The sequence below is a fragment of the Saccostrea cucullata genome, unplaced genomic scaffold (genome assembly GCF_032062105.1).
Source record: "Saccostrea cucullata isolate Sc308-1 unplaced genomic scaffold, CSIRO_AGI_Scuc_v1 ctg2236, whole genome shotgun sequence".
NCBI lineage: Eukaryota > Metazoa > Mollusca > Bivalvia > Ostreida > Ostreidae > Saccostrea > Saccostrea cuccullata.
Window position 1 is genome coordinate 180705 of NW_026923819.1, and position 25254 is coordinate 205958.

The 25254-nt window shown below is 33.6% G+C and overlaps 1 protein-coding gene across 1 annotated transcript; it reads left to right on the forward strand.

The window, feature by feature from the left end:
* The first annotated feature begins 3655 nt into the window (after positions 1-3655).
* LOC134264967 (uncharacterized) lies at positions 3656-23181 on the forward strand. Its single transcript, XM_062747211.1, has 8 exons — positions 3656-3700; positions 8230-8280; positions 17857-17907; positions 19779-20012; positions 20747-20932; positions 21045-21196; positions 21836-22056; positions 22866-23181. The coding sequence occupies exons 4-8, from the start codon at positions 19798-19800 to the stop codon at positions 23046-23048; spliced, it is 957 nt and encodes a 318-aa protein (XP_062603195.1). The 5' UTR covers positions 3656-3700; positions 8230-8280; positions 17857-17907; positions 19779-19797; the 3' UTR covers positions 23049-23181.
* The last annotated feature ends 2073 nt before the right edge of the window (positions 23182-25254 follow it).

Consider the following 25254-nt stretch of genomic DNA (forward strand, 5'->3'; position numbering starts at 1 on the left):
AAACTGTAAAAAGTAAGCTTTCCCCATATGAACAAGGCGCACACTACGAGTATTTTGTAAACGTTAATCACTGACGCATGACAAACGTGTTTCCTAATCCGTCTAAAGTATTATGGTGTACTTTTATTTTCTTCTATTTGATCGCTTTTTTAAAACATTGTAAATGATAACAATACATTTGACATGAGCAATTTTCAATTGCAAAGTGGCTAAAACCCTATCCGTTCTATCTTACACATATACTTATTTCTTCCGAATTTATATGGGTGCAATCACTGGTCCCGAGAAAACTATCGAGATACGGGAAGGTAGGGCGAGTTACGTTCGTTCCTGTCGGTGTTTCTCTTTAATCGGGAAAGGTTACTTTTTACAGTTTGAAAAAAATGAATCCGTGCAATCAAGTAAATAGGTAATGCGCTCTATATAGTGTCTTGTATTGAGATCTAGAGAGAGAGAGAGAGAGAGAGAGAGAGATTCTTGTTTAAATTTATTAAAATATCACTTTATTCAATGTAATGATATTACCTAAAATATCTGAAGAAGGAAATTTTATCTCCGTCTAAAGTATCAGTCACATTATCCAGCGATGGGGTATACGATGAGAAACCGATGCGTTTTTTGATGAAAATGGCGTGGTTGCCGCCCGGACACCGTTAGTCATCGGACGGTGACCAAGGCCATTTTGCGAATCGGTGGGGTCATCGGTAGGAAATAATTCGTAGTTAAAAATCAGCGATGTCTCCAACGATGCCCCTCATCGGCAACCCACCATTAACACATATTTCGCGGATCGGCCGATGTATGACCGAGCAGCGTCCAATATCCGTTGAATCTGAGGTCATCGGGGGGGGGGGGGGTTAAGTGGTGTTCAACAGATAACAGCCGATCATCGGTCGATGTTCGACCAAACATTGGCCCGTAGTCGACCGATGTTCGAACGATGTTCACCAACGTATGAGATAAGTAATATACATCGGCCGATTATCCTGGAACATCGTTTTATGATTAGCAATGCATCGCTTGGCCTTTGTAAGTCCGGCCGGCAACCACGCCATTTTTATCATAAAACGCATTTGTTGCCCATCGTATACACATCGCTGGATAATGTGACTGATACATTAAGGACTACTAGGCCGATGTGGACCGATGTTGGGGCATCGGATCGGATCGGGCATCGGATTATCACCGATTACCACCGGTCTACGGCTACCGGCCGGGACATGTGATCTAGGCATAAACTATATTTGAATAAACAGGAAGATGTATAAATTTTTAACATCCGGTGATGTTAATACATTCAAGGTTGTTTTTCCGACCCCTGACGGAAAGACTCGAGATGATGCGATTTCGTAACTACGACAAGACGTGGCTTTGAGGTGTCTTGTGGGAATTTATCTATCGAAATCCCAATATAATTGAAGAATTCAATAATCCAACCGTGAATAGACTACAATGACTGATCCCCGTATTAGGTAACGTTCGTTTGTAAGATGTCAGTGTTTCTCTAGCGTGACCAGGACCTGGTTGTATCAATGGTTCATAAAATTTAATGGATCATTCAGCCTAACGATTCATTAAATTCTTAATGATATATTAGTTAATAAAGTCATTAAAGTGTGTTGTACAAAACCTTTATTAGAATCTTATTAGTCATTGAATCATTTAATATGTAAGAATTCATTAAAGATTTATTATTAGTGGAATATCCCACAATGCAATGTCTTTGTTTACAAAGTTCCTATAATAAATAGTTTTTTTAATGAACCAAATAGAAATCGGTTAAATTATGACGTGAAAATAAAAAAAAACAACCTTTAACAAAGTATGTGAGTGTCTTGAAGGATATATATGCCTAACATTGAAATAAAAAAAAATTGTAATTTGATTTCATCAGAAACTTCACTAGAATTACTGACGGAATTAACTTTAAATGTAATAAAAACCAGGGAAAGAAAATTGATTCTAGCAAAATTCAACTTTTAAATTCAACATAATAATGAAACATAATCCTTCTTCGTATTTATGTTCTTCTTCGCCCTTTAACTATAGTTCTGCTCGACACGTTATTACAGGTGACGTAAATATAGTAACTTACGACTTTTCAACTTTATACACAACAATTCCCCGCGACAAATTAAAATCCAGGCTTTTTGATATCATTGACAGCTGCTTCTTCAATAAAAATGGAACTCGTAATTAAGTTTAATTATCTCGTCATTGGTCATTTGTAAAATTATTTTTTTAACACAGATTCTGATTGCTCACATAAGTACTCTGAAGTTGACATCAAGAAGATGCTCGAGTTTCGGATTGACAACATTTATGTGGTTTTTGGAGACCAGGTATTCCAATATTGGAATTCCCATGGGTACGAATTGCGCTCCGTTATTAGCAGACATATTTATATTCATATGACGCAGAATTTATACAAAGTCTTATGTGTGAAAAGAAGAAAACACTTGGTGTGGCCTTCAACTCGACATTAAGATATATCGACGACGTATTTTCAATTAATAATGGTAATTTCCATTCCTACGTCGATACGATATATCCTGGTGAGCTTGAGATAAAGGATACCACGGAGTCCGACACTTCTTTTTCATACTTGGATTTTTTACTTGATAAAGACACTAACGGTAATCTAACAACCAAGCTATATGATAAACGTGATGACTTTAACTTTTCTATCGTCAACTTCCCTTACTTATGCAGCAATATACCTTCATCACCTGCATAATGAGTATATAAATCTTAGTTGATTCGATACGCAAGAGCATGCTATACGTATGAACAATTTCTACAACGAGGTAAATTATTGACAAGCAAGTTGACGAAACAAGGATATCAGCAGTCTCGGTTAAAGTCATCATTTTGTAAGTTCTATGATCGATACAATGACCATGTCAGCAAATACAGGTTATCATTGAGTCAAATGCTGACTGACGTTTTTCATACCAACTGTTAGTCCATTATTTATACACTGAATTGACGACGGATTTTCCCTGTTATTTCCTGATCATGACAAGGAGCACACGGCAGGTGTGACCGGTCGGCATGGGATTCTTACTCCTCCATGGCACCTGATCCCACCTCTGCCAAGCGGGCAGAACATAACGTAGGCCGCCATACTCAATGACCATTTAATGAAGCCCACTTAACTTCATTAAAGTTGAGGAATATAATGAAGGTTTAATGTACCGATTCGTTCACTAATACTTTGAACAACGGAATTTAATGACACGTTAAAAATCAGTTTAATGAAGCTTTAATCATTCATTAAAATCGATATGTCTCCCCTTGTAAGAGGGGGTGATCCTTTGATTGAATTTATCAATAACCCTTTTATTTTGCCTGGCAATAGTTTGACTTAGATTTGGTTGCAATTGATAATATTTATGACAACAATGACAAAAATGACAGGCACCGGTCGATAGCAATCACAAAAAACCTTTTTTTTTTATCTAAGACAAAATAATTTTAGAAGCGGGAAAAAATCAATTTTGTACATGATTGCGACATACCAAAGGGATTGGACCAAGACTATTTAGCGGAACTGGATAAGTTAGATTGGTCCGTCGCATTTAGTGACGAACAAAAGCCATTCATATTGAAAAGCTTCTTGTGCATATACCATAATCGTTTTCAAAGTCTATATCAGAACAATCTCAAAACAAAACCAACTGAACTCTAAAGTCAACGAGTAAGTATTTTTATTTTTTCCTTTATCTTCTTTTTGAAAAAGCATATTACTTCATAATATGAGATAAAGTTATGAGTATACTGAAAATCTACGACTATTTGTAAGAATTTTATCAAGTGTGAATGAACTAAAAAGCAATCGGTTGCTAAACTGCTAATTCCTTTTTGTTTATTACATTAAACATCCTAAGGAAGGTAATAAAAGATTCTTAGTCCTACATTTATCACAATGTATGTCAAATTCTTTTCAATTTTATCAAGCTTTCTCCAATGAAAATACATAGAGACAGTCCGATGCTTAATAGCGTAAAAAATATCGTAAGTTTATTTCTGAAATTCTAATACCGTATATATACGAGGGTGTCATGTAAAATTACTGACATCGCTTTTTTATCAGAAAATGTTGTGCAAACTATATTGAATTTTTTAAAAATATTTATTTAAAACAACTATAAGTTGAAATGCAACCAAATAATAGAATAAAGAGCCTTGAAACATATACATTACGGGTACTTAGTTTATAAGGTCTCATGCAAAGGATAGGACTTCACGTCCCACAGTGGGATTCGAGTCTGCGAAGGAAATGTTCAATACTTTAGTCCGCGACACTAGAGCATACGCTGTGACACTACGCATGCACGCAGGCGGCATCAACTACCAAGATTCTGTCATCAAAAAGACTGTCTGTTTAGTTCAATAAATGTGAGAGTACGTTCATAGCTCACACAAACAACAACAAAATATCATAAGTTCCCATGCTTGTGCGAGTTCTGTTTATCGAGGAATATAGTAGGACCTTAGAAAACTCAACTTTGAAATTCCCGACATTTATATAAGGTTGAAACAAAAAAAACGTTCAAAGTTATCACTTCGTAAGTTCTATTGTGGATATAACGACTTTGTCGGCAAATACAGATCAAATTCCGACTACCCCGTGGGGATCCGGGTTAGAATAGGTCCTCAGTACCCCCTTGCTTGTCGTAAAAGGCGACTAAATGGGGCATTCCTTCGGATGAGACCGTATAAACCGAGGCCCCGTGTCACAGCAGGTGTGGCACGATAAAGATCCCTCCCTGCTCAAAGGCCCTGAGTGCCGAGCATAGGCCTAAATTTGCAGCCCTTCACCGGCAATGGTGACGTCTCCATATCAGTGAAATATTCTGGAGCGGGACGTAAAACAGTATACAATCAATCAAATTCCGACTAATTTTTTTCATACTTATAATTTGGTCATTACATACACACTGAATTGTGGACGCGACAGATTTTCCCGTTATTTTCCGATCATGACAAAGAGTATACGATGGATGTGAAATGTCGAAAGAGAATGTTCACTCCTCCATGGCACATGGTCCCACCTCTGATGTTCTGGAGGACTCTGTTTGCTCTTCTTCTGCCTCCAACTTTACTCACAAGTCATTGGTCATTTATAAAATTATTTTGTTAAAAAACATTCTGATTGCTACACAAGTACTCTGGAGTTGACATCAAAGAGTTGCTTGAATTTCAAATTGACAATATCTATGTGCATTTCGGAGACCAGGTATTCCAACAATCTATTGAAATTCTCATGAGTACAAATTGTGCTCCGTTATTAGCAGACCTATTTTTATATTCATATGAAGCAAAATTTGTGCAAAATCTTATGCATGAAAAGAAGAAAACACTTGCTATGGCCTTCAACTCAACATTTAGATATATCGACAACGTATTGTCAATTAACAATAGTAATTTTCATTTCCAGGTCGACAAAATATACCTGGTGAGCTTGAGATAAAAGATACCACGGAGTCGGACACATCTGTTTCATATAGGGATATATTTACTTGAAAAAGACGTTAATGGTAATCTAACAAACAAGTTTTAAGATAAACGTGAACATGTATAACTTTTCTTTCTTCAACTTCCCTTACTTATGTAGCAATATACTTTCATCGCCTGCACACGGAGCATATATATCTCAGTTGATTTGTTACTCAAAGGGAATGCTCTAGGTGTGAACAATTTCTCGTTTAGGATCATAATTTCGTGAGTTCTGTGGCCGATGCAGTGACCTTGTCAGCAAGAGCATTAAGAGCCTAAGCCAAATGCTGACTGACGTTTTTCATACCAATTGTTAGTCCATCATTAATACACTGAATGGACGACAAATTTTCCCGCTATTTCCCGATCATGACAAGGAGCATAGGGCGGGTGTGACCGGTCGGCAGGGGATGCTCACTTCTCCATGACACCTGATCCCACCTATGATGTTTCGGAAGTCCGTGTTTGCTCTGCTCCTATTTTGTATTGCTTTATAGCCAACGCCTGCTGTGATGAGGGCCTAGTGTTTTAAAGGTCTCATCCGTAAGGCCCACAACTTTCACCTCAAATTGCCGAACGCATCGCGAAGAAATAGTTTACCCATTTTTGAACGACTTATTCGAGATTCAAAGTCACGACCTTCCGATCTACTGACCGAGCTAACGTGAATGGTTTGATGCTGTTAAATAGCTCCCAGAAATACCCGTCAGCATATCAGGTTTTATAAAATAGCTTGAATGATTTATTTGAAGCTGAGTTTAACAATAATTATTTAATAAAAGAGAGATCATAGAGAAAGTTGAGGTCAAAATATCTATGCAGCTGGAAAGCTAACATCTGTAGGCCTTTACTACTTGCAAAAGAATAAAAATATCATGAATCGATTATTTTATATTTTAAAATATATTATACTAATTTGAAATTAAGAATTGATAAGTAACTTTGAATGGTTTTTTTCAAACTTAGCTAAACAGTAATTTAAAAAAAAAAATACGTCAAAAATGGTGATGCAGTTGGAAAGATTACATCACTATGTGTCAACATATGAAGTTTGATTACACTTTGCTGCAACTGTATGATATCTTTAAAACTGTGCTACATACAAGTTGTGCTAAACAAAAATTTTAAAAAAATGTGACGCCAAAGGAAAGGTTAATGTAAAAAAAAAAATGTAGATGAGTTCCACAGCTCTGATCAATATTTATCAGTCTATCAAGTTAAATACAAAGATCGCGAATAGTTTCTTTGAAAATGAGACGTGAACTGAGGTAAATGTAAAGTGCGATGGAAGAAAAGACCGAAGGATAAAAAGATGGAAGGACGAAAAGACGGAAGGACGAAAAGACTGAAGGACGAACAGACGGAAGGATAAAAAGATAGAAGGACGGATGAATGACAAACACTGTATTTCAAGTTCATATTCTTAACAGGACATAAAAACTTGAATCTACATTATATGAGGATGTTTTCGTATCAAAAGGAATAATAAACTAGCAAATTCAAAGAATTATGGTCCTTTGCTTTCTGTCTAAGTGGATAATATGTCATTATAATTATTATTGCATATTCTGTAATATATGTATGCCCTATCATATGTCATTCAAACGTAATCACGTTAAAACTTTTGAAAATTAGGTTAAACATCAAGGTCAGGGGGTAAAAAAAACATTGCTTTCTTGGAAACATCTTATTAGAGCGTCATTCCCATTAATTTACACTTGTCGATGTCTTAATTCATTTTAGTTAGATTATATGTATCATTACTCATATTTTTCTTTCATTACAATTAATTTTGACACAATACTCAGTAACTGAGAATGACTAATTGTTGCAGACAAAATACTATAAAAATCGAAAAATAGGGAATAAGTATCTTTATTTGGATTTGCAACCATAATGCAGATTTAATGGTCGCAAACTGAGTTTTACCGGCAACGCACAAGATTATTAAATTATTAGTACAATTTAATGTATTTGAGGTTTTGACAAAAATGTCAGGTAGACGGCGGATGAAATAGCAGTGTAACAAAAGCAACATGTTTGATTGATTGATTGATTTTATAGTGTTTAGCGTCCCTCTCCAGAATATTTCACTGATATGGAGACGTCACCATTGCCGGTGAAGGGCTGCAAAATTAGGTCTATGCTCGGCACTTACGGCCTTTGAGCAGGGAGGGATTTTTATCGTGCCACATCTGCTGTGACACGGGGCCTCGGCTTATACGGTCTCATCCGAAGGACCGCCCCGTTTTCCAGTGTGATGTAAAAGACAATCTGTTTCTGTTCATGACTCGATTCTGGGGTCTAGAATAAGATTTGAAGATAACAAACAGGAATCAAACGTCAAGGTCCTTTGAGACAGTACAGATTGGGAGGAGCGGGAACTCAGACCTCTAAATTCACAGAGTGGGATAGCGTGCAATGGGGGATGGATCCTGTCATTTTACCTCTGAATATTTGGAAAAATCTAGATATTAGAGCTTTTTAAGAAGGAAAAAAATTCTGCCAGATCAGCAGATAAAAATGTGTTTGTAGTGTGGAAAATGATCTAGAAATTATTGACCCTGCGATTAAAACTGGGCCACAATATTGTAAAAAAGTAAGGAATAAGCCCTTCTTTATTGAAAAGCTTTTTAAAAATTTATGAACTAATCTGTTTACCCATATTATGCATGCAAGTCTGCAACAAGATACTCTGTTTTTGAGATTGCATTCTTTTTATTCAAGGTTGCACGAAAGTTGTAGTTTACTTTGCGAAATAGAGCAGAGAGGAGGCAGGTAAGAAATTATTTTTGCGTACTTTTTAAGTACATAGACGAATAGACTATTTTTTTTATTATGGAGTTTCCTTCGACTTAATTGTAACAAACATATTTAATTTAAAAAATAGCTATTTCCCATAAGAATAAAAAAAAATGGCGGTTGAGTCATATAATTATGCACTTCTTTAATTCTCAAACGTATAGGAAAAAGCGTTATCGTTTTCAAGTTGAGAAACGTAAATCATTACTTTGAAAAGCTTGATTTTTTCCTTGAAAACTCGAGACATGTATAAATTAAAACGAAATTAAAAAAAAAACAAAAACAAATGAACAGTCATAAAAACATACGGAAAAAATTGTCGAATTAAACTTTGCTTAAAAATAAGCTATTTATTTCATTAAAATATCATTCGGGCAATACTGAATAACAAAGAGATCTAACTTTGTTATTGAAAACTGTTTGTTATCTCAATATTCTTCATAAGACTTATTTCTTCAGACAAAACACTGGGAATTAATTGCACTTATCTCCCACAAAATCTCATAATATATATATATATATATATATATATATATATATATATATATATATATATATATATATATATATATATATATATATATATATATATATATATATATATAAGTATGATTAACAATATAAATATTTCTCTCAATAACATAACCCTAGAAGAAAAGCATGAAATAATATGTATTATATACTGCAATTGATTTTAATAAGAATCGAAAATTAGGAAATAACTACAGTTCCGACAGCACACAACCTAACACTAGGGCGAACCAAAAGCGCACCCCGGGTTTGCTTCTTGGGTTCGCTCGGGGTTCGCTTTGGGTCCGCTTTCAGTTATTTTAAGATTGCTCTGGGTTCGCCTTGTGTTTGTTCCACGTTTGCTTGGAATCAGCTCTCGGTCTGCTAGAGCGATTCCGGCGTTCGCTTTCCTGATTCGCTTTTAGCACTCATACGTAAGACAGGTCCCGTTTTTATCTTGGCGCCAATAGATCCCATCTCTTATATATTCCAATACACTCCTTGAAACGATTATTGATGTTTTTTTCGGCGATCGATTCATGTATAAAATGACAATATCGAAAACGTTGATGCTCGTTCCTCTTTGGCACCTGATCCCCTCTCCGATGTTTTGGAAATCCGTGATTGCTCTGCTCCTATTTTGTATTGCTTTATGGCTTTTAATCTTGAATGAAGGATATAGAGATATTGAACAGTATTCAATCTCAAAGTCCATTAAACAATACAGAATAAGAGCAGAGCAAACACGGACCTCCGAATACTGTTCGTTATCGCCTATATTTCATTGATAAATTTTCCAGAATTTTACTGTTCATTTGCCGTAGAAATTTAAATGATGCTGATTTCTGTAATTTAATATCGGGAATTCGGAATATATTTTTCGTAATTTTTAACGCAAAAAAAAACAAGAGGAAGAAAAGATATTGAATTATTTTTCAAAGTATCTGTTGGTGTACTAGTGAAACTGACTACAACATCCCCCGAAAACACCTTTCAAATTCATGCCTTGAATAGTTTTAAAGCATGAAAGACAAAAGAGTGATATATGGTATTAACTTACATAGAAATTAACTGAGACGTATTTACATATAACATACTAAGTTTTCATTTATAGCAGTTATACATCAAAGTTCATAATACATATTCACCGGGCAATTTACAAAAAAAAGCAAACTGATTAAAATCAAATCCTTGTTACGCTCCGAAATTCTGATGGTCGATGAGCACTTTATTAATCGACAATTACAATTTTGGAGCGAAACAAAGATTGTATAACGACAATCAGAATTTCGGAGCGTAACACATATCTGATTTAAAGCAAATTGAATTAATAAATACAAATGACAATTACTTCCCCGAGGGTTGGAACGATGGCAATCGGTAAGAAAATCTGTAATCGGTTAAGTATCAGTCACATTATCCAGCGATGGGGTATACGATGCGGTTTTTGATGAAAATGGCGTGGTTGCCGCCCGGACACCATTTGTGATCGGACGGTGACTACGGCCATTTTGCGAATCGGTAGGAAATAATTCGTGGTTAAAAATTAGCGATGTCTCCAACGATGCCCCTCATAACTCCTCATCGGTAACCCATCATTAACACATCTTTTAGGGATCGGCACTCGTATGACCGAGCATCGTCCAATATCCGTTGAATCTGAGGTCATCGGGGGGATGAGTGGTGTTCGATCAAACATTGGCCCGTAGTCGACCGATGTTCGAACCATGTTCACCAAGGTATGAGCGAAGAAATATACTTCGGCCGATTATCCTGGAACATCGTTTCATAATTAGCATTGCATCGCTGGGCCTTCGTAAGTCCGGCCGGCAAGCACGCCATTTTTATCATAAAACACATTGTTTGCCTATCGTATACCCATCGCTGGATAATGTGACTGATTCTTTAAGGACTTTTAGGCCAATGTGGACCGGTGTTGGGACATCGTTAACACCACGGATTACCACCAATTACCACCGGTCTACGGCTACCGGCCGGAAAATGTGACCTAGGCATTAGTCGGAAAAAAAATTAAAATTTATATACATTAGAACATAATTTTGTCAGCATTAATTCATTTTTTTTTAAAAGAAATATTTGCACAAACATTGATAATTCGGCGTTTTCACATATCCAATATGACTTGGATGTAATTATTGTTCTCAGGATTGAGATTGTAGGGTAATTAATTGGTCATATTTGTGTTTGAAGTGTTAATTGCTGTTTAAACACAAAAATTAAGTGATGTATTTTAGACTTAAATCTTTTTAATTATGGTGGCAACGCAGAATAAACGTATGTGAAATCTGAATTAGAAAAATATCAGTTATTACTTAGACATGATTCGTGCGTGCTTTTATTAATTTTTTTCCCCAGCAGGGTCGTACCAACAGGGAGGGGGGGGGGACAGAGGGGCCTGCCCCCCCCCCCCCACTTTTTTTGCCAACAATCCTTTTACTATTGAAAATGTTCATTGAAAGTCTGGTTGCCCCCCCCCCCCCCACTCTTTACTAAAGTAAAGTATTACTAAGGAAATATAGTACTGTTAGTACTAAAAGCTTAAAAAATTGCAGTGAAAAAAGTTTGTCTCTAACCCCCCCCCCCTCCCCCACGAAATAGGATTTTGGGCAAGTTACGTTTTAATTTTTTTTTGCTTGTCAACTTTTTCAGGTAAGTAAAAAAAAAAATTTCTGTGGCTGCCCCCCCTTTCAAAATCGATGCTACGTGCCTGCCCAGTCTATATTGAAATAAAATAAAATAGATACGCTTATATTTTTTTAAAAGCAAGAATAAAGACAAATAATAATTTAACATATAGACTTTTTCAGTCTTCTTTTATATATGAATAGATCTTCAAAGGAAAAAAGAATTATGTATATTACGAAAATGCGTATTTTGATACGGTTAACCGGTTAGTCGGTCGGAACGTCTTGCGGTTAACCGATTAGCAATTCTGTAATCGATTGCTATCCCTACTAAATTTGTATATCGTAAAAGTGCTACCATATATTTTCTTAGTGTAAAAGTAAGCCATCAACTGTAAAAGTCAGCGCTCCTCGTAAAATCCAGTGACTAGTAACTGGCTAAAAGTAGCTGGCTACGACAAGTGTATGAAGTTGGCTTCTAGTAACTGGCTACGAGAAGAAAGGTTGGTTATTAGTTACTAGCTACTGGTAAATTGCAAGAACCTTCTGGTACCTTTTTGTGTAAAATCATGCAATTTTGGGATATTCTAGCTAATTCCTTTGTTTCTGAAATTGTGCGATTTTTGGATACAAATGTTGATATAATTGAAGAAGCCGGATTTTTTATAAGATACTATCTATTAATATTGGTGATACAAACTGTCTCTAGCTTTTAAACATGCTTTGGCACTGAAAATAACCTTAGTAATAAACTCGGCTACTAGTATCTTTTTTTTCTAAAATTGTGCGATTTTTGGATAAAACTGTTGATATTATTGAAGTATAGGATTTTTACATTGCTGATATTTACTGATATTGCTGATAAAAACTATCATTAAGCTTTTCCACATGCTTTGGCACTGATGTTACCAAGATAACTTTAGTAATGAACTCAGCTTCTAGTACCTTTTGTGTAAAATAATGCAATTTTGGGATACGAATATAGATATTCTTGAAGAAGGTGAATTTTTACATAGCTGATATCCACTGTTATCGCTGTTAAAAACAATGTCTAAACGTTTTCACATGATCTGACACTAAAGTTACCAAGATATCATTAGAAACAAACTCAGCTTCTTGTGCCTTTTGTGTAAAATTGTGCAATTTTGGGATAAAAATGTTAATATTGACGTAGCTGGATTTTTACATCGCTGTTACCTACTGATATTGCTGATAAGAACTGTCTCTTTGCTTTTCCACATGACCTGATAATGCTGTTTCTAAGATATCGTTAGAAGTACACTACTAATACTTTTGTGTAAAATTGTGCAATTTTTGGATACAGATGTTGATATTGTTGAAAAAGCTGGATTTAAACATCGCTGATATCTATTTCTAACGATATCTTGTTGACTCCAGTGCCATGTCATATGGAAAAGCTAGTTGATTATTTTTATCAGTAATATCGGCAGATAAAAGCGATGTAAAAATTCAGCCTTTTTAAGAATACCAACACTTGTATCCCAAAATTGCACAATTTTACTAATAAGGTACTAGTAGCTGAGTTTATTTCTAACGATATCTTGGTGATATCAGTGCCAAATCATATGGAAAAGCTAAGAGATTGTTTTTATAAGCAATATCAGTGAATATCAGCGATTTTGAAATCCAGCTACTTCAAAAGTATCGACATTTGTATCCCCAAATAGCACACATATTTACATAAAGAGTTCTAGTAGCTGTATCTATTACTAAAGATATCTACGTAACGTCAATGCCAAATGATGCGGAAAAGCTAAGTGATAGTTTTCATCTGCAAAGTTAGTAACTGTAGTAACTTAAGTTTTTGCTAACGAATTCTTGGTAACTCCAGTGCCAAATCATGTGGAGAAGCTTAGACGTTGTTTTTATCAGCAATATTAATAAATTTCGGCTTAGTAAAAATCCGGCTACGTGAATAATATCAATATTTACCTGGTATGTCCCATATTGCACAATTTTACACAAATGTACCAGTGGCTAAGTTAATTTCTAACGAAATCTTGGTAACATTAGTGCCAGATTATGTGGAAAAGTACATTTTAATAATAACACCTGATTACTTTTTGTTAATATCAAAGTAAAACCTTACCTCGTTCTTTCATATAGGCCTACAGTCAATTGAAAGACATTCAGCATTATTTCCTTTAGTTTAGTATGGTTTAAGGTGGGTTAAATAATTTGTTTCTTAGTAAAAAAAAATATATAAATACCGTTCACGGTAGCTCAGTCGGTAAAGCGCTCGCTCCGTGATCGCGGGAGGTCGTGGGTTCGTATCTCGGCCGCGACTGACCTAGTCGATGAAATGGGTAGCAACTGTTCCTTCATCATGCGCTCGGCACTTTGTAGTGAAAGTTGCGGGTCCTTCGGATGAAACCTTTAAAGTCGAGGCCCCGTGTCAGCAGCAGACGTTGGTACGATAAAGATCCCTCACTGCTCAATGGCTCTGAGTGCCGAGTAAAGGTCAAAATTTGAAGCCCTTCACCGGGATACGGTGACGTCTCCATGTGAGTGAAAAATTCTCGAGAGGGATGTAAAACAATATACAATCTTAAAAAAATATAGTTATAATTATTACATTCCCGAGTCAACAAGAGGTAAACACTTCAAACCACTGGTTTGTTGTTTCCATTGTAATTATTGATGTTTCCATTGTAATTACCATAAATCTTTCGATATGATTATTTTGAACGATATCCTTACTTACTTGCCAATAAGGCAATGTGTACATTTTTTTCAAAAAAATGCAAATTAAAAAACATCGAACAGCAATTGTAAACAGCTAATACCGCTGTTTTAGGTTGAAACCAAGTGGAAATCTTCAAACATGATAGTTATGCTACAAAAAGTGAAATACTTAAAAAAAATAAACACAAAGATGAAGGTACTAAAGTTATACGTTCCCTTTATGTAAAACAAGCTAAATGGGTGAAACCAATTAAGGGGACTTTTGTCTACTAAAAGGTGTTTCGGTTGATGCTTAATAATAATAATGATAATAATAATAATACTTTTTTAAGATGGTAACCTGATTAGTACGATGCACTAGTCTTCCTTGGGGCCCTCTAAGCATGTTCACAATAATACAATTATAAAAACATTGTACAATAATAAATAATCGAACATGATGTAAAAATACAAGTGCATATAGATTTTAAGACATTTTACTTATAATAAATGTTTCTACATGTTTACAAAATATGTATAGATTCTGTGAAAAACGTACATACAAAGGTAATTTGTTCCATAAATAAACATCGGAATAATGAAAAGAATTTTTGGAATTGATTAGTTCAAAATTTCGGTAGATGAAGGTCATAGTTCGTTTCTGATCGTAAAACATAACTACTACATGTACAAGATATACATTCAAAAGAGTCTCTTAAGTAGGTGCCATATAATGAAGTGTTTTGTACAGTAATACATATTTATGAAAATCTATCAACTCGTATATGGTCAGCCATCCAAGTTTTTAGAATAATGGTAGTGAAGGGTCATCATAAGTCATATTTAATATAATCCGGGCTGCCCTTTTCATCCCTACTAATGTTTTCGGAATCTTTAATTTTTCGGTTTTCTGCAAATTATAAAACCTGATAAGTTCAGAGTAGCTCTGACAGTGTCTGGCAAGTTATGCTGCGTTTTAGTTTTCATCACCCTGTAATATCATTCTGTAGAAAAGTACTTAAATCGATCTTTCTTGAATTCATTCAAGTTTAAATCATATGTATTCTCTATGAAACAATTTTCTGCTATCATGGATAAAAAATTCTTTTTAGACAAATATTTTGCATGGGAACCGGGACTATATTTTTTGACGTCAGATTAGCAAATGAGGCACCATTGTGACTTTAACCGACAAATCAGCTGAATGAGAATTGCGTTATGGGTTACTACGAATACTACAGGAATTTCACGCTTGTTGAATTCCGTTATTGTGCTATCGGTGAATACAATTGTGGATTCCCTGGTCAACACACGTGATCACGAGTACAGTAAAAATATTTTGTCCATTTAAAGGTCTTCACAGATTTGAAGTTAATCTTTAATATTTTCTCTATAATATCACGAATTATATATTTTAATAGCATTTCACACAAAAATGAATTAAAAATCTTGTTTCATTCAAAAGTTATTTAAACTTTAAATCTTTTGGCGGGTTTGATTGACACATCCTTGCACTTTCACAAATTATAACTTTATTCTTAATCCTTAGGGAAAGTGGCAATCTTGTTGTGTATTAACGACAAATATTAATACTATAATCCAGACAAATCTTGATTTTCTTTGCTGAGTTCCCATAAGCATACATTTTATCTTGTTGGTATTCAACACCATTTGATTTTTGGAACACCAATTTTCAATCTCACACAAATCAAAGTTTAGGGCATTCTCAATGCCTTCTTTATTTTAATGACATGTTTGTAAGTTTGCATCATCGGCAAACATATCAATATCTGTTCTATTAACATGTAAAGGGAGACCATTAATATACAATAAAAATAATAGGGGACCTAAGATAGATCCCTGGGGCACCCCTGCTGTGACGGGCAAAACATCAGGGGAATATGTTCCTATTTTCATACACTGAGACCTTGAGGTTAAATAAGAATGGAACCACTTAATAGCCATTTGATCAAAGTGATATGATTGAAGTTTACTTATAAGTATATCATGATTAACCAAAATCAAATGCCTTCCTAAAATCAATGAAAGTTATGCCTACTAGATTTCCTTGGTCCATAGCTTGTAGCCAATTATCTGTAAGTTTTGTAAGAGCCGTTTGGCATGAATGAAGTTCTCAACATCCAGATTGTGATTTAACTAAAAGATCAAAGCTAGAGGCAAAGATATTCCAAGTTCTATCGAAATTATAAGATGTGTAATAGATTTGCATTGAACATCCGTCGAAAGTTTTAGAAGACGAGTTTCGATAAAGTCTATATCGGCTGACTTGTTTACATCAAGTGTATTCAACATATTTAATACTTCAAATTCACTTATTTCATAAATATTGAAAAGAATTTTCTTTTCCTAGTTTAGTTTCTGTATATCGATTTAATAATTCTGATTCAAAACTTTGTACTGATATATCTGCTAATTCTTTACAGAATCTTTCCGTAAAGTGTTTGTTAGAAATATCAACACTATCCAGTAAATTTTCAAAATCTAAACCATTTTATGTAATACGGATAGGTGTAAAATATTTGGAATTAGATGCCAAATGGTTTAAATAACTCCAGATTTCTTTAGGACTTGAGCTTCCTTCAATTGCTTATTGGTAATACTTTGAGTTTGCTTGATCTATTAATTTTGTCACTTTATTTCTCCAAATTTTGTAATTTTCTGAACTCCTTTGTAAATGATATGAATTGCGTAAATGTCTAGCATCATTTATTTCCTGTGTAAGCCATTTAGGTCGAATTTCAGTCTTGACTCTTTTAGTTTTTACTTTGTCATGCTTGTTAAGAATATCATTATATAAATCATAAAAATTATTCATTATCACGTTTGTGTCTTTAAGTTCAAGAAGAGTGTCAAAATTTGCATTTTTAAATCTCTTAGAAACTCATTTTCAATTGGTTTAAAATCTCGATATTGAATTTCAGTATGTTTTCCTCTATGCAGTATGCAATTAGTGATAGTGGTCAGAAATAGCAATAGGGGGCACACTTGTTTCACATATGTTTTTTGGTTTGGTTTTATAAAAATGATTAATTAAGGTACTTGAGGTACTTGTTATTCCAGTAGGAACAGTAACTATCTGTGAAAGTCCAAACTCTTCTAAAGCAGATGTCCAGTATTGTGGGGTGTCTTTCATTAGATCAATATTTAAATCACCTGATAGTATTATTTCAGTATCGTTACAGCAGGAGGCACGGTTCACCTCCCTTGCTAGGTCCTCCGCCAAGCAGGAGGGGGCAGATTGTGGACGATAAGCAGAGCAATAAAATATAGGTTTTGAAGTTTTCAGATTTATCTCTAGCCATATTGTTTCAATATAACTGATTTAAAAATCAGTTCTACGTTTAAAAGGAATATTATTTGAACTGTATTTTAAAATTCCACCACCTGTCTGTAGTATACGATCTTTCCTTTCAAAAACAAAGCCCCCAATATTCAATTCAGAGTTGCCTATCTGCTTGGTCTGCTTAGTTTGAACTAGTTTGAACTAGCCTAATGAAAAAGGAAATCGCTGCATTTTTACTTACAGTTCAGACAATATTTCATAGAGATTGCTTTTCACTTTACTCTTGAAAATCTTCATTGGAATAAAAAAAATATCTTCATGTTTTATGTTCAATTTAGAAATTTCCTTCTGTGTGTTTGATTTCAAATTGATCATACAAAATGTTAATTCATTTACGCATCTTCTCAGGATAAAACGTGTTTCTGTCGAAACTTTGCTGCGGTTGTCATCAAAGAAAAGGTAGGTAAATGGTTTTAATCAACAGTTGTATAATCCAAAACAAATGAATTTTATTTTCACATATTTCCGTGGGGTCAAATTTTCGTGGTTTTTGGAAAATCTCTTGGTTCGTGGGGATTTCATTTCGTGGATCAAGAATTAATGATTACTTATTTATGTAACATTTTACATTTCGTGGTGTACATGAATATTGGGTCTCGTCAAATCACCTCGAAAACAATGAAAATTAAACCCCAACGGAAAATTTGTGATTTCACAGTGATCAAAACAGCCTAAAAGGTATGAATATTCACTTTTCTATCGTCAACTTCCCCTTATTATACAGCAATATACCTTCATCATCTGCATTCGGAGTGTATATATCTCAGTTGATTCGAAACGCAAGAGCATGATTTACGTAAGAGCAATTTATAAAACGAGGTAAATTATTGACAAACAAGTTGATGAAATAAGAATATCAGCAGTCTCGTTTAAAGTCATCATTTTGTAAGTTCTATGGTTGATACATTGACATTGTAAGCAATAAGGTAGAGCGCTCGTTTCATGACCGGAAGGTCGTCACTTTAATTGAAAGTTCGGGTGTTTGTACGGCAAAAAAAAAAAAAAACGAATGGTCAATGACCCTAAGTGCCGAGTGAAGGCTAAATGAGAAACCCTTCAAAAATATTTGGTGATGTATCTAGTAATTTAAAGTGAAAAAAATTTAAATAGAGTGTAAAGCAACAAAGTTAGCATCACAAATATAATCAGTTATAGCATGATGGTATATAGTGATCCTTAAAGGGAATATCAGTGTGACTTAGATTTTTTCCCATTTTTATAATCAAAAAATCAGTGTCATATTGTGTCATATTAAATGAAGGATATTTACACGTACTTTTAAAATGTTACTTCTCACATAGTTTTTGGTCTGATTTCGATAGAACTTGGAATATACGAAGAACGCACATGCATATATAATTTAATTGGTGCATGTTTTGAGTTTTATGGTTGGTGTTGCTACGATTACTCGAAATAGAATTTTCTGTTAAAAAATCCTATCTTATGCGGGACGATTACTCGAATTAGAATTTTCTGTTAAAAAATCCTATCTTATGCGGGACGATTACTCGAATTAGAATTTTCTGTTAAAAAATCCTATCTTATGCGGGAAAAGAAAAAAACACTTGCTGTGAGACTTTTTGGTTACGATGTATCCGATACTTAAGGCATGTTTTATTCAAGTTAAAGTTAGGTCTATATAATGTTCTTATTAAATTAAAACTTGATTTTACATGTAAGTTAAGAATAATCATGTTTACTAGATTCGAGTTTTGTTGAAGGTTTTTTTTTTTGCTGATTAATGGGTCGGATCGGAGCGCCATGTAAGAGATCTAGTCGATTGTTATCCCTTATTCAAACTAAGTGTTCTTTTACTTTAAAATATATTAAAGTTATTATTATCTATATTTTGAATGTACTTCATTAATATGATAAATATTACATGTAGAGAGTGTAACACTTAAAACTTTTACCCCAAGAAAACCATTGTCAACCTTGGCTGTGCCTCGGTTGACAATGATTTTCTTGGGGTTGAACTGTTTCACAATTACACTCAACTACATGTAATATTTTTCTAATGTTACACTCATCTTCATGCAATGTTTTTATATTATACATATCGTTTAACGGTGAACCGTGCGCTCATAAATTCTTTTCATATTTTTTTTAAATAAATCGTCCCATCGACAAGCAATATTGTCTGATGTCACGCTTTAAGGCGTGGCTTCGTATTTCGTGGGTAATTGTGTTTTTAAAAACTGTTTGTCGACGAATGAGATTTCAACTAGTTTACATAAAAGTATAATGTATCAATATGTTTTCACGTATAGTGCAAGGATCATTTCGACTATGGATGTGGATAGAAAAAGAGAGGACCTACATAAAATATTATTAGAACAAGTCAAAAAGAACAAAAAGTCACAAATGACTATAGCTGTTATTGGACCCCCTGGAGTTGGAAAATCTTCCTTTATCAATACCATGATTGCCAGTATAACCGGAGAATATAGACAATGGGCGAAGACTGGACGCGGAGAAGGAGCAATAACACTTCGCGCAATCCCGTAGGTTATTTAAATGAATGTGCACTTCATTAGCACTCAAATTTGTATATGAATTATAGATAATAAATTTTGAATTTTAAACTGTAAAAAAAATATTACCAATTCGATATATCTAGCGCTATATAAATACTGACATGTATTAAAAAAGAATATGGAAAGTGGCAGGGATAGGGTCTATTGAACAACACAGGATGTTGCAAATATTACATACTCGTATTCTTACTACTAGTAACTTTCAATGAATTAAGGTATGAAATGCAGCTTTTAAGTAGTGTTAATGAAAATGAAAACTTACACCGCTAATATAATTAATTTCACTTATAGAAAAGAATTTGAAGAAAAAGAAAAGTTTTTGTTCTGTTTTTTTGTTGTCTTTATTATAAAAACCCAGCAGTGTATGGTCAATAAAGAAGGGTTCTTTATACACATCTCTAGGGAAATTGAATAAATAATCGCAGTTTCAATAAAAAAAAATCAAATTATATGTAATTCATACAGAATGTTGTTTGTTAAATTGTACTAATATAATTAAAAAAAAAAAGCAAATCTACAATCTTTTAGAGTTATGACCAGGTAGTTTTTAACTGGCAGTTTGTTTCGAAAAAAGAAGGAATTCTTTGTGTATTTCACAATTCTCAAACATAACTTAGTATTTAGATCAATAAATAACATAAATAATGTTTTTTTTAATTTAAGAACAATGTGGTGATGTGGTGACTTATACTTTCTTAAAGGGTATTTCAAAAGAAGTACATGGAATTTGCAGACGAAAATCTCCAGCAATGTGTTTTTCCAGATATTCTAGACATAGTGGGCTTTGAAGACAGTGATGATCAAGTAACACGGAAAGCAATTGAGTTGTTATTCTACGGAAGAATTCCATCCAATGTCCTTGTTCACGAGTTTTTAAATAAGATGAGGTATTTTTCTTTAAATGAAATTACAAGTAACATGATTTTATAACATTTGTGCAGATACGTTTATATCAAAAGGTTTCCTTATATATAAAATGATTATTTCTTCATATTGAAGAACGAGTGGTACATGGCCGGTGGAGAAAATGTATCCATTAACAGCGGAATGTAAAAAAATCGACAGAGTTATTTTTGTTGCTTCTGCAGCAAACTCGAATTTACCACTTGAGCTTTGTAATGCTGTCAGGGCTGTCATTTCGAAAAAAAGAGGTAATTTTAATACAAGTATATACCTTATATGTTAGACAAAAGACAATTATTATTTCTCTATTCCTTTTCATAACCCCCATTTTATAACGTTATGCGTAGAAAAATCATTCTTTCAACGGATTTTATGAATGAATTGTACTGTATTACATGGAGATAAAGAATAGCATTCAAGCTCAAAGATCCGTAAAAGAATATAAATAAGAGCAAACACGGACCTCAAATCATCAGAGTTCGGATCAGATGCCATGGAGAAGCGCGCGTTAATGCCGATTGACCGGTCACAAGTACCAAGTTTTTCTTGATATAATCGAAAAATAATAGGAAAAGCTGTCGTCAATTAAGTGTGTTCATAATGGACTAACATTTAATGTAAAAAGTGTTAGCATTTGACTTGATGAAAAATTTTATTTGCTAACAAGGTCATTGCATCGAACAAAATGTACCAGAAAAGAAGTTTCGATATTTTCAATAATATTTTTGTAGAGAAAAAACATGTAAGATTAGGAGTAACTTAGAGCGGTTGTGTCGAACAAATCAATATATTCTGCATTTAAAAACTTCTTTGATGAACGAAAAGATCGTTAAGTGTTGTAATCTAAAGGCATATGCCGATTTTGATGAATTTTTTATAATATTTAGATATTCCTATCTTTGGTGTGCTGACGGGTAGAGATAAAAGATCACCAGCTTTAGAAAACTTTGAAAAGTTTGAGGAGAGGTTCAAATCAGCTCTTGGTATCTCTAACTTGAACTATCTGCATTGCACGAGCTATTGTGACGATAATATCAATAAGATTCGTGTTGTGGAAGCAAAGAATTACCCAGATTTAGACATTCCTGTGCTGGAGTTTTTAAAACAGGTATTTGTACAATTTCATTTTTTTCAATTAAGATATGTTAATTTTCATATCAAACTTTAAAATCATTTTTTAGCAACACGCACAAAATTTCTTAAGCTATTGTTACTAGTGTTAAGCGTGCAAAATGTATTGAAGCTTAAGATAAGTTGTATTTTGAAATAAATATTTTTATACAAAAAAGACAGCTAGGCTTAACCAATTGTTGATGTTCATACAAAACAAATCGCATGATTGTCAAGTACACTGCAAACGATATAACAATGAAACAAAACACCTTAAAATACATGAGACATATATATATATATATATATATATATATATATATATATATATATATATATATATATATATATATATATATATATATATATATATATATATATATATATATATTATTTTATCAGCAATTTTTATGCGTTTTTCCTGTCCACTGAACCACAGCGTGTTAACAAAAGATTATCAATCGTAAAAAAAAAACACTCAGTCAGCATTCGACCCAATAATAGACTATATTGCTGACAGTCATTGTACCCTGTAATGATCGCGAAATAGCGGGATTATGTTGAAAATTCAGTGTGTGAGAAAGAACGCTAATCCGTATTTGCTTACTGATGGATTGCATTTATACAGACCGTAGAACTTATAAATGATACCGTTGATATTATTGTTTAATCTATTTAACAACCACCCTACCCTCAAATTCCGCTGCAGTACCCCAACCACTATTCCTTTGACCACTAGAACATAAACACCATTAAAAAATGAAAATAAACAGGAGACACTAATAAACTCTTGAGTTCTATTAACAGGTCTTGGATCCAGCTTTGGAGAGCACAGATATAATAAGGCCTGGTCGTTTTACATGGATTTGGTTCTTGGAAATCTTATACACAACGCCTGCAAAGTTTAAGGGGATAAGTGCGAGTCACTGGGTGCTTGTTGCGATAGTGATCGCACTTCTTGTTGTCATTTTGGCCATTCTGTTAAAATAATAAAAAACATTACTCGATGTGGACAAAAGTTTAAAGGGTTGTTGATTTTACAAGATGCATCATTTAATTGATATAATCAGAATTCGTAAAGGGAGAAGACTTATTCTGTGTTTTCGATCTACCATTGTAAAGAATTGACTTGAAACTGTAATAAAATCTTGTGTTTTTTATGCAAACCAATTTTTATATTATTTTTTTTTACAAGATTAAAATATATTTGTATTTCTTAATCTATCGTATTGTAAGCATTAAGTACATAATTTATAAATCAAATAAAAAAACAAAACAGCACAGCTTAATTTCAGCCAACAATAAATGATTAACTGGCATTAACCATTACTCAATATGTGTCAAAATGAGTTAATTGTTTTATAAAAGGATTTTATCTCCTTATGCAAAGTTTGTCTAGAACAAATTAATTGTTCTAACAAATGTCAATTTAATAAATACTTTACAATGAAACCTCCTCTTGATAAAGTGGTAGTGGAATAAAATTGTGGCCATTGAAACAAGAATTTAAAGGGACATTGACACAGTTTGAACTGAACCTTTTAAATACCCAGCTTACAAATCCTAACTAATTTTAAGGTATTCAAACGATCATCAAAAAGTTTAATTTCATTTGTTGATTAACAACTGAGGTACAGAATATAAATTCTTCAAATTGTAAACAGGGTCCGTGTTTTCGTATACCAAATATATTCATAAATATTAAAGGAATGAAGCTTATTTCAACTTTTGTTATACGTCGTTATTAAGTTGAATTAGCTTAATTCCTTATAATTAAATCTCAGTGTAGACAATGACATAACTTTTCCTCCGAAAAAGGACATCAAATATAGCATATCTTAAAAGTAACGGCAAGCGCAGTAATATGTTGTTGAAGTAACTCATTGTCACAAGTAATGTTATACAAAATGGATAAAATCTTTTAACCACTTAAATGACGTGTTGCAACTTAAATTAAATCATATATTTATAGCAAAACGAGTTTCTGCAAATCTCTAGAAATTGTCTAATAGTATTAAGAATTAATTTCTTTATTTATAAAATCTGCTTTGCTCGAACAGATATTAGTATATTCAACCTTTATATACAAAAATATGGCAGGGGCCTTGTTTACATAACACAGTTGTGTGGAGCCTTTAATATGTCTTGAATATCGACAACTGAAATTATTTTTTTATAATAAGAAGAAAAATCTCATTCAAATATTTATACCCCCCCCCCCTAAAAAAATTGCTGAAACTGTGTCCATGCGTTTTTAAAGCGTCACAATATTTTAAACCAAACATCAGAATTCGAAAAAATGACATTTAATGTTAACGATTTTAACAGAACAATGGAATAGTTGTTCCATAAAGATTCTTTTTTTTAGTATTTATATATTTTCTGCATTTTCTCTGTCCTTGTAAACATATGTCCACCCTTTGAAATAAGAAAAGCTTTGATTGATTGAGTGTATTTTGCTTTACGCCCGATTCTAGAATTTTCAATTCAAATAGAGATAGACATTAATACATTCATTAATTTGGCATTTAAGACCACTGAGCAGTAAGAAATCCTTTTTGTACCAAAGTCTACTGTGTCAAGCAGCCTCGGTTTTAAGGTCTCATCCCAAGGACTCACAAGTTTGACTTCCACGGACCAAGTGCCTGGCAAAGGAACATTTGCTACCCCTTTTTTCCGACATCGGTCAGTCGTCACTGAAATTCAAAATCGCATGGAGCGAGCGCATTACCGACGAAGCTTCCGTGACTGCGTAAAAATTTCAATGAATTTGCAATATACTTGGGAAAATGATTTTTGTCTCATGATGGGAGGTGGACGGATAAGATAATTCAGTTAGACCTTTGAAAATTCACATTAAAGTATTTAAACTATCGTTTGAAGTCCTTTCTGATTGTCATTTCTCCTACTCTTTTTATTTATTATCGAACGAAAAGTCCTGGCATAAGTCTGCTCTGCTGAAATCTGGAAAAGCGAAAGCTTGAGTGATACAATATATATGGATTTCACAAGGTTAAAAAGGTGGAGAGTTTTGTAAAAGCTCCTAATATTTATATTATCAATTTATCCGACCAGTCAGAACTACCTGTTGATATAATGTTGTAAAAATAATTTCTTCCTTTTAATTTTCAGTCTTCAAATTGAATATTTGGTCATAAAACATGAGAAAAAATGTCCCTGAAGATGCCTTATAATA

Excerpts from the sequence above, each read along its gene's own strand:
- LOC134264967 (XM_062747211.1), top strand. The coding sequence starts at position 19,798 with ATGGATGTGGATAGAAAAAGAGAGGACCTACATAAAATATTATTAGAA. Across the intron at positions 21,197-21,835 it reads TGTCATTTCGAAAAAAAGAG|ATATTCCTATCTTTGGTGTG; the intron begins GTAATTTTAATA and ends TATAATATTTAG. Across the intron at positions 22,057-22,865 it reads TGCTGGAGTTTTTAAAACAG|GTCTTGGATCCAGCTTTGGA; the intron begins GTATTTGTACAA and ends TTCTATTAACAG.